Here is a 17,010-nt window from a genome sequence, read left to right on the forward strand (position 1 = left end):
AGTGGAAAGAGTCCAGCTACTGTATTTACAGGTGGAGTTATCATCCCTGCCTACAATTCTACATATAGCTCAATCCTGAAACTGCATCAAGTTGCCTTGAATTCAAGCTGCGATGTTTTATGGATTTGTATCTAAGCAACTCTAGAAGCATATCTGACCATAACTATGGGCAACACCCTGATTTGTTAAGCAATGTAACTTTGATTCTACACTATATCAAAAAATTAAATTATCACATGTACAGTAGTCTTGCAACAGTGATATGTTTCATTTGTTAAAAGTCAGTCTTTTGTTAGAGAAGATTCATAGTAAGACAGAAGGATTTTTTGTATATCCTTAACGAAAATCTGAACTTAATTTATTCCTGCTTCAGGAACAAAGTTTCTCTATTCATACAGGCTGTGAATGTCAAGTTTCTATTCAGAAGACATTCCATGGTGAAAATCTAAACCATTGAAAATAGGGATTTTAATGGTAGTGTTGACACAGTGTTAGCTACACCATCACAAATACAACTCTTTGATATATTATTCCCTTATGGTAACAGACAGCATTGAAGCTGCCCTGTAATTTAGCACTTCAATGCTTCAATATTAATGTAATGTGACAATGTTATTATTTGTGCTATTTTCCAGGCCATAATAGTGGTGTTTGTTTCCACAAATATGACATTATGCTCACTAATGTAGTTACACTTATGGACTGTGGTGGTGAAAACAGATGTAAACTCATAGAAAGACTCTTGTACAATACAGCCGAGCATTTGATTTGGGTTTTTAGTTTTTGCTGTTGTTGCCAGAGTCATTTTCAGCCTACTCTTACGAAAAAGCTGAGTGCTCTGGGAGGACAGTTTTCCCTCCACAACCTGCAGTTACTAATACTTAGGATATTTGTGATGTTTTTTCTCAGAGGAGCCAGGATGCCAACCATTTGTAAGGATAGTCATTAACTGTCCTTTTTACACAGTATTCTATGTAATCCTATTTTGTGAGAACATTTTCTAGTGGCCTGCTTTGCACTTAACAATATAACATTTCCAACATACTACATCTGCTCTGCATCTCCAAGTGTCATATCATAGCAGAAGTAGTGATAAGCTCTCCCTCATCTTGCATCAAGACATCCCTACATTGTTTCTCTTTCAGTAAATAAGAAACAGCACCATGTAGCGTGTCCCTACTTGTGCCATCGTGGGCATTAATGGTCTGCATCTGCCGTATATCTGTTACATTAGAGGCACTTAAAAAGTTTCTACTGGACTGAATTTTTTGACAGATTCTAGTGATATTCCTGAATATGGTCCCCTATGCTGTAAACTGAGACATGCTGGTATGAATCAGTTTTCGCAGAGGATATTAGCTTCACTCTTCCAGGAAGTACCGTACATTCCCTGGGTGGGATCACTAGAATCTTCTCCTCCCCACTTACAGATACATATAGGACATACTCAGTTTGTCAGAGGAGTAGATTGCTTCATGCTTTCCTTATTTTGAGCTGAATTTTGATACCCTTAACTTATGCTGAATAGCACTTTACTTCATAAAAAATCTCTTGCATGCATACATATATTATAAATATGATATTTTTGCACAGCTACCACAACTGTATTTTTCTGTACTACTTTTTCCCATTTTCCATTTCCTCTGAACTTTCTGCTGTGGAAATTAAGGACCAGGCAAGAGGTATGTCAGTGAAGACTAGAGATGACACGATGTCAAACTTTCATGAATTGAGGTCACATTACTTGACACTAGTTGAGCAATGGTCTCAAGTTGTACTGGGGGAGGTCTAGGTTGGATATTAGGAAACACTATTTCACTCGGAGGGTGGTGAAGCACTGGAATGAGTAATCTAGGGAGATGGTGGAATCTCCATCCTTAGAGTTTTTAAATCCGGCTTGACAAAGCCCTGTGTGGGATGATTTAGTTGGTGTTGGTCCTGCTTTGAGCAGGGGGTTGGATTAGATGACCTCCTGAGGTCTCTATCAACCCTAATCTTCTATGACATACTGAAAATATCAAACTAAAAAGAGCAACATCATTTGTACAAATTTAAAGAAATATATTAACTAAGACTTGCAAGAAAAGTCAGGAAAAGTAACTAGAAAATGTTTTTGTCTTAATCCACTGAAAAATAGTAGTAGGCTTTTACATGCTACACTTATCAAATCACGATACTTTTTTTTTATTTTTTATTTTTCACATTATTTTGATAAATAGCCCAGTTTTTTGTTACTCTAATATGCTACATGCACCATTTTGATATACTAAGCTTTCTGTTTTACTTAGGTTTGTAAATATGAAACAGGCAAATCCAAATTTACGAACGAACAAGTACAGAAATTTTCTTATGTCAGAATACTGGGGCAAATCCTCAGTTCCTGTAAATCGGTGTAGCTCTGTTGGCTTCAATAGAGCAATGCTAAAATACATCAGCTGAAGACTACACCTATTATGTTTTAAAGTGCACTTTATTCTTCAGCAACAAAAAACGTTTATTACTAAAATGGTATGAGACAATTCTGCGGTCCATAACTGCTCCAAATTTTTCTTGATATCAGTGTAAGCTCAGCTCATTTAAACACCACTGAATTTTACCCAGTGTTTTGAGATTTGTGACAATATCAATATCAATGGACACCCAGGAAAGTATACATGGCATCCAAATTAGCATAAAAATAAACTGTGTTTAGTAGTATAAGAACCCCACCCATTTTATCTGCACTGAAGGCCTCTGAAATTTGGAATTGTTTGTCTGAAGGCCTAACGGTAGACTCTCTCCTAAATACTTTGAATCTCCCATTCTGCATTCTATCAGAAAGTGCAGCTCTCAAGAACTGGTTTTCTTCCACTTTTGTGACGGGAGATCATGAAAAAATGGGTATAGTTGGGGCAACAGTTAAAAATAACAGCAAAAAAACCCAACAATGGGAATCTTATGAGAATCTTTTGTCATAAATTTTCCATATATTTTAATTTCTAATCTCATAAATGCTTGGGATCTACCCTTTGAACCAAACATTGTTAACTCTTTTGAGATAACCACAGTTACTATGCTGGTCTAGAACTTTTCCAATAAAGAAATGAACTTTGTTGTAGACTGGACAGCCAAAATTACATATAGTAACCAAAAAATGTGTGACTAGATATCTATATTAACTACCTTTCTACCATATTTGGCAGGATGTGGAAACCACACTCTCATTCAAATACACGTACACAACTGTGAAAATCAAGATGCCAAGTCTGATTGAAATGCCCTTCTTGTAAATATTCAAAGGTTTCCAATAATCAGACATCTCAAATGGGGTAAAGTTTAATCCTCAGTAAGAAATCTTGACAGCTTCTATAACCAAATAGGCCTTATTCATTGCAGCATTATTGCAATTTCACACCAAGCTAACACCAGTGAAATCAAGGGGTCTAGACTGGTGTAAAACCAGAGCAGCACACTGGTGAAGCAGGTCCCATATTTATCACAACTTCCATTTGTACTTGAGAACCAGATGGTTGTTATATAATATTTGTGATTATTCAGATGAAATTAAAAAAACAAAAACAACCCCCCCCCAAAACACTTGGAGTGCTTTTTATTTGACAGAGCTTAATGTATCACCTAAAGAAATCTACAAAGAAAGATAATGAGCCTTGTCAACTGTTTCATAGTAATTACAGCTCTCATGAGATAAAGGTACAAAATTACAATATAGTTTAAGATAATAAAATGTGAAAGGTTTTTTTTTATCATCAGAAAAAAACTCTTTGCAATAGTTTATGTAAGGCTCATTTGAAATAGGTAACCATCAATGCATTAGATCAATTGCAATCAAGTATAAAAAACCCCAAATTCTTTCACAATGTTAGATGTAGTATTGTTGTCCCCCATTTATACTGTAATGCTTCATCATGTTCTTCCTACAAGCATCATAGATTATCTCAGAGTTTTGCCAGTTCAATTAACTATATAATATTAAATTAATACAAATTTCAGACACTTGCTTTAAATACTGCCCTAGAGCTGTAAGGCTTTTAGATAAGCATTCTTTAATTTACTTACGGTCATTGCACAATGGTCCACTAAAGGAGGTCATACTGCAGTCACAGCTGAATCCATCCCACTGCTGCAAGCACACTCCTTGGTTTGCACACGAATCCTCTTGGCATGTGGTACTGGGGCCTGATGAGAACATACAGAAGCAACTAGAATTTTGTCTTTCAAAGTAACATGTTTGTCTTTGGATCACATGGCAGTTGCCAACATCTTAAATCTAATGAGCAAAGGGATCTAAAGTAGAATTTATTTAAATCTTTCTGTGTTATGTGGAGGCATATAACATTACGAATCTTTTGTTTTGGCTCCAAGACTGACAGAACAGAATTCATAAATATAAAGAAAACAAACAGACGCAAGAGTTAATCCAAGGGAAGTAGAGATGTTAACACTGTAGCAAGCTATGATTAATTTCACATCACACCATTAACAGGCTAAACATTTTTTCCTCATAAAATTAATTTATTTATTCTTTTTCCTGCAAAACGTGTTCCAACCAGCAAAACCAGGTACCATGGAAAATGGGAAGTAAAACTACATGAAACAAGATCAGAAAATTAAAAACAAGCTAGGAAATGAAGCTACATTGTAATGTACCTGAAATCCCAGAAAGTACTTTAAAAAGGAGCTGAATCTAAAATAAAGAGGAGTTGGGGGTTGGGTTTGCAGGAAGGAATGTTGGCAAGTATTGAGTCACATGCTTTATTGATCCCATGCAGGTTCTTTTTAAAACAGAAAATAAATAAATAAATCAGAGTACTAATGAGCCGGCATGCCCAAATGTGACACACATGAAAAACAAAGCTATTCTATTTCTAGAAATTCATAACTAGACCACTGAAAAATAAAAGAACTGTTTAAAAGGTATGATCAAAGCACTAAAGCAATCACTATACAAACATATTCAAGACTGAAAGCCTTTATGCAAAATATACTGTAAAATGAAGGTTCTTGTATCATGTTTAGGGGTAAAAAGGGAAAATCTGAAACAAAACAACACACTTTATTGCAGGAAATGTACAGAGCATTTATTGTAGAAATCCAACTGTGCATTCTGGGTTTCAGTCTTTTTTAATACACACAGGGCTATCTACCTTGCAAATCAGCTTTCATCAATGCAACTTTGTCGGCAAAATAAAAAAAAAGCAAAATATATTAAATGTTAGTAAGCAATATTGAAATGGCAGCAAACACAGAAAAACATTCAGAGTAAAGTGCATGCTGCTGTTAAAGAGAGAAAGAAATGCCATATAACACAAACAAATCAATGCTAATAGCCATAAATCTCTAGGCAAGCCAAAATGAGAAAGCAGTAATTTGCCAGTATTTTACTACAAATATAACGGTTAATTGAGCTGATGACATGTAATGAAGGAAAATTAGAAGTTTTTTTTCTTCTTCTTGGATAGATATGAATGCATTAGCAAAGTGAATGCATGGCTGCATCCTGACTAGTCATTTGTCATGTTCAGATACAGTGAATTCTACAGTCATTAGCACATTATCCCTTCCCATTTTCCTCTCCTTTAAACCTTTCTGTGTGACTGGGAGAATTAAGATAGAAATATACATCAAGAACCATATATTGACTTGGATCAACATATACAGATCTCCCATTGACATGCACTAATCAAGGAAATAATATGGTCCTAATCCTTATAAAACCCTTTTCAGTAATTTTGGAGACAGAGACATCCACTTAAATTTTTTAAATTTTAAATTAAATCCCAAAGAAAGCTCCTAATGTGGAATTTTCTTATCTAATCTTATAAGAATCACTCATTTGGGGGTGTTTAACAAGGCCCAAAATCTGTGAGATACTTAGTCATGTGCCCAGTTTAAAGCACATCAATGTGACTAGTCACATGCTTCAAGTTAGTCAAGTGCTTAAGTACCTTGCTGAACTGGGACCCAAAAGATCGTCAAAAGACTAGGTCTAGCAGTAGAGTATACTATTGATCACAGTTTAGCCAAAAGTATTGATTAGCTCTGATATATTTAGCCTGTATACTAAAATGCTGGTATCTATTAGCCAGGATGGGTAAGGAATGGTGTCCCTAGCCTCTCTTTGTCAGAGGATGGAGATGGAATGCAGGAGAGAGAGACCATTTGATCATTGCCTGTTAGGTTCACTCCCTCTGGAGCACCTGGCATTGGCCACTGTCAGTAGACAGGATACTGGGCTAGATGGACCTTTGGTCTGACCCGGTATGGCCATTCTTATGTTCTTATATCAGATTAATCTGAAATTGTATGCAGCAGCTGGTGATCTGCATTAGGCGAAGAAGGGACTTATAAGGCAGCCATTCCACTTTCTTAGCAGTTTTGAGTTCAAAAGTTTTTCTTTAAACATTTGGGCATTGCATCATTCTTTGTACACATTTGGGTATTATAATGGTTGACAAGTCACTCACATTTTTTTTTAAACCAGAATCTGCTACTTGGACACCTTACAAAAATGAAGTGAAAATATCTGTAGGTGTTTAAATGCTATATATTCATGCATTTATTTACACTTTAGTTATGCAATGTTGTATCTCATCATCAAATTAAAATTAGAAAAAAGTCATGCGGAATTAAAGTAGAAAAACACAGACACCAAGGCAAAAAAAAATAAGTAAAGTGAATGCTAAAATGCATGGATGTAGAAAGAAATACTTTTTGCAACTTAAGGAACAATTGCCTTAATGAGTTTTTGCTATTGCTCATATCATTCTGAGTGTTTATCGCTTTGCAGCTTTTGCATATTAAGTGTAAATATTTCTCCCACAGAATTTGCTAAGAAACACAGATTGGTTACAACCATATCCACTGGTTTTATGTGTAAATAATATTTTTTAAAAATCATACTTCCTGACAGAATAAAGTATGTTTAACTGATGCTAGGGTTCATCATTTTATGTACATATTATAGATCCATTTTTATTTATCTAAGCTACTTAGTAAGATGCTGTCATATGCAGCTTTGAGTACTTGTGGTACAAATATAATTTTGTTTCATCTTCGTTGCGGACTTTTTAAAAATTGATTGGATTTATTTCTTTGCATGGGTAATTAATTTTATATTTGTAAAGTAAGGGCATGGATTGGTTTGGGAGTTATACATTTAACACAAAAGCTTCATATTACCTAGTGGTATGTCTTGATGTCTTGTGGTACATCAAAAAGATAACTCAAAAGTTACCTTATGTCACCACTGTCCATCACCATGTGTGCTGAGGAAAATATTAAACTTTTCTATGGGAGGCCCTGATCCCATTGTAACTGAAGTCTATGGAAAAATTATTGAATTCAATTGAGCAAGATCCGGCCCTAATGACCAAACCATAAAAGTGACTGTTATGACCTAGCTTTCGGTTAATTATTCACAGGTCTATTTAGCAATTTTTTATAGTTCTAGCTTTGTAGTGTCTTGTCATTGAAGATTTGTCAACAAAGAGGTACCCACAAAGTTTAACTTTTATTCAAGAACCAAAACTACATGGAGTTCAGGCATTTGTTTTTGGCGGCAACCCTGAATTCCTGTGATCATTAAAAACTTGCCTTGTCCCATCTGCCTACCTGTGAAAAGTATCACAAACCAGGCCATGATCCTGCAAACACTTTTGCACATGTGTTGCATTAAACACAGAAGTAATTCTACTGAAATCAATAGGATTTCTCATGATAGTAAAGTTAAGCACATACATAAGTGTTTTCAGGACAATAGCCTAATAAAGAGAAGCCCTGATCCTGCAGCTGATAGCGCAAGGGTGAACTGTGGCAATGGGTCTGTGAATAGACATAGGAGTCTGTCACATGATACCAATTGTAGGATGGGGACCTAAGTGAGCAGGTACAATTCCAGTGCTCACAATTTGGTCAAAGTCTCATGATATTTGGCATTTTTCTTGAAGTCCCAACTCATAGAATCAGTTGATTATATGATCATCTTAAAGTAAGTTCCTATCTCTTATGATTAATGGAGAAAATATGGCTCAGAAACTAGAAGGCAAATACAAATATGATTTTTAAGCCAATCTCATGATTTTGGGGTCCTGTCTTATGATCTTTGAATGCCTAGCCTTGGCAATATTGCAGTCTTCTCACATAGGGGAGAAGTTTAAGAAGCTGACTGATCAAACACGAGCAGCCAGTCTTCCTCAAAAGGAAAACAGATCATCTAAAAATTAGAGCTGTCAAATGATTAAAAAAATTAAACATGATTAAATGTGAGATTAAAACTGTGATTAATTGTGATTCTTTTTAATCTCGCAATTAATGGTGGTTTTTTTTTAATCATACTATTAAACAATAATAGACTATCATTTATTTAAATATTTGTATATGCTTTCCACATTTTCAAACATATTGATTATATGTACAACACAGAATACAAAGTGTACAGAGCTCACTTTATATTATTATTTTTATTACAAATATTTGCACTGTAAAAAAGATAAAACAAATGAAAGTGTTGTAGTGTAATCTCTTTATCATGAAAATGCAACTTAAAGTGCAGAATTTTTTTTAATAAAACTGCACTCAAAAATAAAACAAGTCCATTCAATCCTACTTCTTTTTCAGCCAATCTCTAAGACAAACAAGTTTATTTACATTTACAGGAGATAATGCTGCCTGCTTCTCATTTACGATGTCACCTGAAAGGGAGAACAGGCAATCACATGGCACTTTTTTAGCTGGTGTTGCAAGGTATTTACATGACAGATATGCTAAACATTCCTATGCCCCTTCATGCTTCGGCCACTATTCCAGATGACATGCTTCCATGCTGATGACAGTTCTGTTTGACAACGATCCAAAGCAGTGCGGACTAACGCACATCCATTCTCATCATCTGAGTCAGATGCCACCAACAGAAGGTTGATTTTCTTTTTTGGTAGTTCGGGTTCTGTAATTTCCAAATCAGAGTCTTGCTCTTTTAAGACTTCTGACAGCATATTCCACACCTCATCCCTCTCAGATTTTGGAAGGCACTTCAGATTCTTAAACCTTGTGCTGAGTGCAGTAGTTATCTTTAGAAATCTCACATTGGTACCTTCGTTACGTTTTGTCAAATCTGCAGTGAAAGTGTTCTTAAATTGAACAGCATGTGCTGGGTCATCATCCGAGACTGCCATAACACAAAATATATGGCAGAATGTGAGTAAAACCACAGACCAGGAGACATACAATTCTCCCAGGAATTCAGTCACAAATTTAATTAACACTTTATTTTTTAAACGAGCGTCTTCATCATGGAAGCACGTCCTCGACAACGGTGGCTGAAGCATGAAGGGGCATGCAAATGTTTAGCATATCTGTCAGGAAAATACCTTGCAATACAAGCTACAAACGCGCCAAGCAAATGCCTGTTCTCCCTTTCAGATGACATTGTAAATAAGAATCAGGAAGCATTTACAGGAGATAATGCATGTTTGTCTTAGTGATTGGCTGAATAAGAAGTAGGACTGAGTGGACTTGTAGGTGCTAAAGTTGTACATTGTTTTGTTTTTGAGTGCAGTTATGTAACAAAAAATTAAATTTGTAAGTTGCACTTTCATGATAAAGACATAGCACTACAGTACTTACATAAGGCAAATTGAAAATTACTATTTCCCTTGTTTATCTTTTTTACAGTCCAAATATTCATATTAAAAATAATAATATAAAATGAGCACTTTGTATTCTGTGTTGTAATTGAAATCAATATATTTGAAAATGTAGAAAACATCCAAAATATTTATAATAAATTTCATTTGGTATTCTATTATTGTTTAACAGTGCAATTAACATTATTATTAATCAGAGTCAATTTTTTTAAATTGAATTAATTTGTTTTGAGTTAATCACTTGAGTTAACTGCAGTTAATTGACAGCCCTATTAGAAATGCTATTGACAATACATGTTTAAACTGGACTATATTTTATTATCTAGGTATGGATAAGAGCTCGCTATTAATACTTATGCGCAGGTAAGTAAACATAGGCTACTCCTGCCTGATTATCTCTCATTTCATATGACAATAAACTAGGTTAAATAATCAGTAGTGTTTTCATTATTCCAATTATTTTTTTTACCAAGGGTTCATCTCTTTTATACAGTCTAAGTACATAAATGGGTACTTCGGGTTATTTTAGTTTAAGAATGAATGTGAAAGAATGGTAGGCATATCCGTCCCAAGATATTAGAGAGACAAGGTGGGGAGGTAATATGTTTTATTGGACCAACTTCCGTTGGTGATAGAGACAAGCTTTTGAGCCACACCGAGCTCTTCTTTCCTTTCCCAGACCTATAGAAGACCTGTGTGGCTCAAAAGCTTGTCTCCATCACCAACAGAAGTTGGTCCAATAAAACATATTACCTCCCCTACCTTGTCTCTGTGAAGGAATGAAACAGATGGTAATCAAGTAATCAATGAGTGTTTAGTTGTCTATATGGTGACTCTAGCAAAATCATATTTAGTATTTTTATTTTCTTACATTCTTTTTCTCATTTTTATTCTTTTAAATATATATTTTTGGCATGCTGCATTGTTTCTAGTACATATTAAATTAAAATTAATATGTATTTTATTCATGGGCTTTTCTGTGTTGCTTATCATTGTCTTTACTGCATCCATCACATACATACTAACACTGTTGCCAACTCTCTCAATATTATAAGGAGTCTCCTGATTTTAAACTGCTTATGATGCTATTAATGGTCCAATCTTACTAGCTTGCTTTTGTCTGGATCTAAAGCCCTTCGTAATCTATGAAGAGACTCCCATTGACTTTAATGAGCTTTGGATCAAGCCCATTAACCAAAACCATTGCTGAAGGTAACTTCCTGCTGATTCCTATGGGAATTCTCCACGAGCATAGGATGGTCCTTTAAGGGAGGTGGGCTCAACCCCACTCATGACTAATTAAGCTGCTTCTCAGGGGATGGATTTGAGACCAGGAATCTGATAACAGCCTGCAGGTAACCTGGTCCTCAGATAAAAGACCAGCAAGCATCACAGTTAGGGAGAAAACTGAGGGGAGTAAGTCGGAGGCCAAGGACTAGGGGAAAGGACCTGGAAGGGGGCTTTCCACACCAGCTTGGTGGGTAAACTGGGGCTCAATTCACAAAAACTTTTAAGGATCTAGAAAATCACTGGGATTCACAAAGCCTGAGTGCAGTGCCCTTGCTCTCTATACAACAAATGGGGAAAGATAGTTGCCTTCAAATGAGATTCCCAAAAGCCAGCATGCTAGGAAGCTCCTCACCTAAGAGAACTAATGGGAGATGCCAAACTGTGGTGTGTGTGCTAAGCCTCACCCATCTCTCAGAGATAGGTGCTTAAGTCCAGGCTGCAGGCAGGTGTTTCCCTCTACTTGGGAGTCTCAGCTGCAAACCCTCTCTGGGTGCTAGGCAGGATTAATATTTTAGCATGAAGCCAGAAGAAGAATCTCCCTGATAACTTTGAGGCTAGTGGATAGGATACTAACCTGGTAGACCCCCTCTCCATCTGAGTGGGAAAGGGATTTGAACTGAGTTCTGCCATCTCTCAGGCGAGTGCCCCAACAGCTGGGCTAGAGGATAATCTGATGTGGAAAGGGGGACTCTCTCATTCTCTCCTGTTGAAGCTGTTCCACTTTGTATCGATAATTTTAAAAGGTCATCAGAGCAGGGGAATTAGATCCTGGATCTCCCAGGGGAGTGCTCTAACCACCATGATACAGAGTCATTCTCATGCTTGTTCTCTCTCTCTCTCTGGCCCAGTGTTGAAGCTATGTCAGTGTGGATAAATAATGAGAGACTCACTCAGCCAGAGAGAGAAAGAATGAATTAAGCTTAAGCAATTAATGAAAAAAACCAAAACATTTTCTTGATCTGAAATTCATTGAGAGAATATTAACATGGAACACCACAATGCCATTTTTGTAGTTACTTTTCAAAGCAGAATGGTATGTTAGTGAAAGTAATGTACTGGAAGACAGTTGCTAATTTCAGAATGATGTGAATAAAGTGTATGTAGGGACAGAGAATTGATTTAAACTAATATCTAAAAGTGAAAACTAAATGGAATGAAGCTACTGGAGGAATTAGAGATTGATCCAAGCCAAACCCTTAAACATGAACACACTAGTACTATAGACTCCTTGAAATCAAGATCCACATTTTATAGCTGGAGCCCATCTGCACTCATAACCAAGTTTGTAATCATCCAGGGCAAAATCCTTGTTTTCATATTCAAACAAATCTTTTGGGGCCTAATTCGGTCCTAACTTGCATCCCACACTATTCCACTGGAGCCAGTAAAGCCATAGAGCGTGTGAGACAGAGCACAGTTTGGCCTTATTAACTTCAATGGATAGGAAGATTTACAACCAAAAAAATCATGATCTAAGCAGGTAGCATAATACAGGGCAAACATTGGAAGACTGCTTATATATTAGCTAATGTCTAAGTACTATATAGAAGCTAATTGTTACTGTTATCATGATTAAATAAAATATGCCACAAACAAACAAAAGACTTGAAAACCAGCTTGTCACTAAACAAGAGCAGAATCTACAGATTCTATTCAATAGGTAAATTAATGTTTTCAGGTTAGTCTGTGCTTTGTTGAGTAGGTATACATTTCTCCCTTGGGGGCATCTACCCTCATTAATAGTGTACACAAGTTATACTCCAACTGAGTATAACTTGTGTACACTATTACACAAGTAAAAGTACACTATTACACAAGGTAAAATATAAACCCATCACATAGAGAGTACAAATAAACAGGACTCAGCAGGATGGGTCTAACACTTGCACAACGAGATATAAGAATACTGCTTTATATTGGAAATACTTATGATGAAACTACTATGATGTTCAGTACCTTCACATCCTCTTTCTATTTGCCCATTGCAAAACAGGGCATCCGAGATCAGATCGGGCAGACGTCCATTTAAGTCAACTGATGCAAGGCAACCTTGAAATCCCTCCTTTGCATGTACCAGTTTTGGTAAGGATTTATACATTTCTTTCGCCACTCCTCCAATATACAAATCACCTGTTAAACAGAAGTAAACATTAGTCATAGAAAAGAGAGCTAAAAGTTCTTCTGGTTTGCTTAAATATCTCTTTCTAAATGACATATTTTGTGGGGAGACACCATTACTATGGTGTTCTGAGTGAGAGCTTTGGGATGCTTGAACTTGCTCCAGCTTTGTTCCAAAATAACCTGATTTGGGTGATCTTCCAAGCATGTTGCAAAAGACACATGTGTGACTGGGGAGTTTGGAGAGGGCGGAAGGTATGCGTTCAACAATAATGAAGGTGTGGAAAGAAGCTTTTTTGTAGGAGGCTGACTTCCAGAATTCCCAATTGAATAATTTTAATGCTGTGAGGTTTTTACTTTATTTTTTTTTCCAGTACCAGTTATGTTTTAAGGGTTCCTAGAGTCTTTTATAGCCATCTTTTAAAATAAAAATACAGAAAACAAACATACATTGCTGGTCTGATGTTACCTTAATGTTAATAGATTTTTAGACTTCCTAATATCTCAATGAAAGATATAACAAGATGCAATATTTGTTTGTTTCAAGCGGCTACAAGTACAATACCACCATATTATAAGATTATTATGTATTCTGTGCCATAGGATAAGTAGAATAAGACAGGTTCTTGGTCCCAACAAGCTTATATCCCAGTACTACTCACTGTTTTATAATTAGTTAATAAAACTCTTAGGTACTTACATGACCTCATCACCATAGTATCTGAGCATCTCACAGTGTTTAATGTATTTATCCTCATAACACCCCTGTGAGGTAGGGAAGTGCTCATTTTACAGATGAAGAACATAGGCCCAGATCCTCAAAAGTACTTAGGCTCCTAACTACAATTAATTTCAATGGGATTTAGAAACCTAAATACCTTTGAGTATCTGTCCTAATGTCACACAGGAAGTCTGTGATAGAACATGGAACTGAACTTGGGTCTCCAGAGTCCTAGGTTAGTACCTTAACTAACTACTATACAATACTTCTGTGACACTCTATGCCTCAGGGGAGCGCCCTGTAACTCATACATTCCTTATATATATAATCGTGATATAGCATATAAAGCTTGCCAAGTGAGGTATCAGAGGAAAGATTATGATCAGCTGAAACCCACTGTTCCATCTAAATATGTATATCATTAATACATATAAAATAATAAGACTTGTATTGTATGGTTTTCACTAAAAAAACACTGTGTGCTTGAGAAGCACCCACATACCAGCTCTCCAGAGACAACAACAAAGGAAGTAACCAATGCCAGGGTGTGTGGTAAACAGACATGATCAGCCACTGTCCAGCAGAGTAGTTACAGTTCAATGACTCACTCATGGGAGACACACCGGGGGTATTTCTTCACCTTGGACTCAGCAAAGCTAGACATGCCTGGACTTGTGTTCTCCAAGCACATGGACTAAGAGTATAAAAAAGAACACAGTGGCCCCATGCTTGTCTTTTTCTCCTCCCCTCACCTATGCTGCAAGCAACAAGAATGCTCAGAAGACTGAAGACTCCAACACTAGAGACTGGCCCAGGTTTCAAGAATGAAATCTGTGTATTATGAACTGTAATATCCACTGGGGTGAGCAAACTGCTTGATCTAAATACTAAATGCCTAGTGTCTTACAGGTTTAGGATTTAGATTGTGTGTTTACTTTGTTTTCTTTGGTAACTATCTGTGGCTTTTTGCCTATCACTTATAATCACTTAAAATCTATCTTTTGAATCAATAGACTTGTTTATCTTTACCAATGAGTTAAAAAAATATGGATTGGATGAATGGACTATAAGATGGATAGAAAGCTGGCTGGATTGTCGGGCTCAACGGGTAGTGATCAATGGCTCAATGTCTAGTTGACAGCTGGTATCAAGTGGCTTGCCCCAGATGTCGGTCCTGGGGCCGGTTTTGTTCAATATCTTTATTAATGATCTGGATGATGGGATGAATTTCACCTTCAGCAAGTTCACAGATGACACTAAGCTGGGGAAAGAGGTAAATATGCTGGAGGGTAAGAATAGGCTCCAGAATGACCTAGACAAATTGGAGGATTGCACCAAAAGAAATTTGATGAGGTTCAACAAGGACAAGTGCAGAGTCCTGCACTTAGTAAGGAAGGATCCCATGCACCACTACAGGCTGGGGACTGACTAGCTAAGCAGCAGTTCTGCAGAAAAGGACCTGGGGATTACAGTGGACAAGAAGCTGGATATAAATCAGCAATGTGCCCTTGTTACCAAGAAGGTCAATGGCATACTGGGCTGTATTAGTAAGAGCACTGACAGCAGATCGAGGGAAGTGATTATTCCCCTCTATTCGGCACCAGTGAAGCCACACCTGGAGTATTGCGTCCAGTTTTGGTCCCCACATAACAGAAGGGATGTGGACAAATTGGAAAGAGTCCAGTGGAGGGCAACAAAAATGATTAGGGGGTGGGAGAACATGACTTACAAGGAGAGGCTGAGGGAACTGGGGTTATTTAGTCTGCAGAAGAGAAGAGTGAGGGGGATTTGATAGCAACCTTCAACTACCTGAATGTGGGGTCCAATAAGGATGGAGCTCAGCTGTTCTCAGTGGTGGCAGAAGACAGAACAAGAAGCAATCGTCTCAAGTTGTAGTGCGGGAGGTCTAGGTTGGATATTAGGAAACACTATTTCACTAGGAGGGTGATGAAGCACTGGAATGTGTTACCTAGGGAGGTGGTGGAATCTCCATTCTTAGAGGTATTTTTGGTCTGGCTTGACAAAGCCCTGGCTGGGATGATTTCATTGGTGTTGGTCCTGTTTTGAGCAGGGGATTGGACTAGCTGACCTCTTGAGGTCTCTTCCAACCCTAATATACCATGATTCTATGAGTTTGCCTGAAAAGCTTGGTAAATCTGCTCAGGTTTACAAAGGCTGGTGTATATTCACTTTCCGTTGATAAAGTGGTGAACCAGTTAATAAACTTGCATTGCTCAAGAAAGGGACTTGAGCAGTGCAAGATGGTATTTTCCTGATGGACAAAGTTGGGAGCTGGAGGGATTTGGCTGGTGCCTTTCTCTGTGTGATTCATGAGTCGCTCTGGGAGCATTCACACTTTACAATGTACAGGTAGAAGTATGAAGGGGCATAAAAATGGTTAGAATATCTTGCATGAAAATACCTTTAATGCTGGCTACAACAGTGCCATGTGATCACCTGTTCTCAGTTTCAGGTGACATTGTAAATAAAAAGCAGGCAGCATTATCTCCCATAAATGTAAACTAACTTGTCTGTCTTAGCGATAGGCTGAACAATAATTATGACTGAGTGGACTTGTCGACTCTAAAGTTTTACGTTGTTTTGTTTTTTAGTGCAGCTATGTAACAAAAAAGTTCTACATTTGTAAGTTGCACTTTCACGATAAAGAGATTGCACTACAGTACTTGTATGAGGTGAATTGAAAAATACTATTTTTTTGTTTATCTTTTTTACAGTGCAAATATTTGTAATAAAAATAATAATATAAAGTGAACACTGTATACTTTATATTCTGTGTTGTAATTGAAATCAATATATTTGAAAATATAGAAAAACATCCAAAATATTTATAAAATTAAATTTGAATTCTATTATGGTTTAACAGTGTGATTAAAACTGTGATTAATCACAACTATTTTTTTAAAAATCTACTTAATTTGTTTTGTGTTAATCGCTTGAGTTAATTGTGATTAACACAACCCCCACAAAGATAGAATCAGAGGCCTCAATTACCTCCTATATCTGGGCTCCACTTGGCTTAGGGAAAGGGGTGACTTGCTGTGCTGGCCTGGTTCCAGCATCAGTTAATCACAGGAAGGACCATATACCAGTGGAGGTTTGTTGTAGTAGAGAGACATTCTACCAGGATGCTCTTCCTGTCCTGCCATTCTCCTTACACTGGCGTTGAGGGTAGTATGTCTAGCACAGGAACTGCGCCAACCGGTTTACACCATCAGAGAG

The 17,010-nt window shown here is 36.9% G+C and overlaps 1 protein-coding gene across 18 annotated transcripts in view; it reads right to left on the reverse strand.

Moving 5' to 3' along the window:
- NRXN1 (neurexin 1) overlaps window positions 1-17,010 on the reverse strand; it is a 1,269,767-nt gene that overhangs the window by 585,929 nt on the left and 666,828 nt on the right. For all 18 annotated transcript variants that reach the window (XM_039529862.1, XM_039529854.1, XM_039529856.1 and 15 more), the window contains 2 exons: window positions 12,888-13,061; window positions 4,057-4,176 (listed from right to left, as the gene is read on the reverse strand). In XM_039529862.1, the coding sequence (XP_039385796.1) occupies window positions 4,057-4,176; window positions 12,888-13,061 (294 nt within the window). The remainder of the gene's footprint in view (window positions 1-4,056; window positions 4,177-12,887; window positions 13,062-17,010) is intronic.

The sequence above is a fragment of the Mauremys reevesii genome, linkage group 3, assembly GCF_016161935.1.
Source record: "Mauremys reevesii isolate NIE-2019 linkage group 3, ASM1616193v1, whole genome shotgun sequence".
NCBI lineage: Eukaryota > Metazoa > Chordata > Testudines > Geoemydidae > Mauremys > Mauremys reevesii.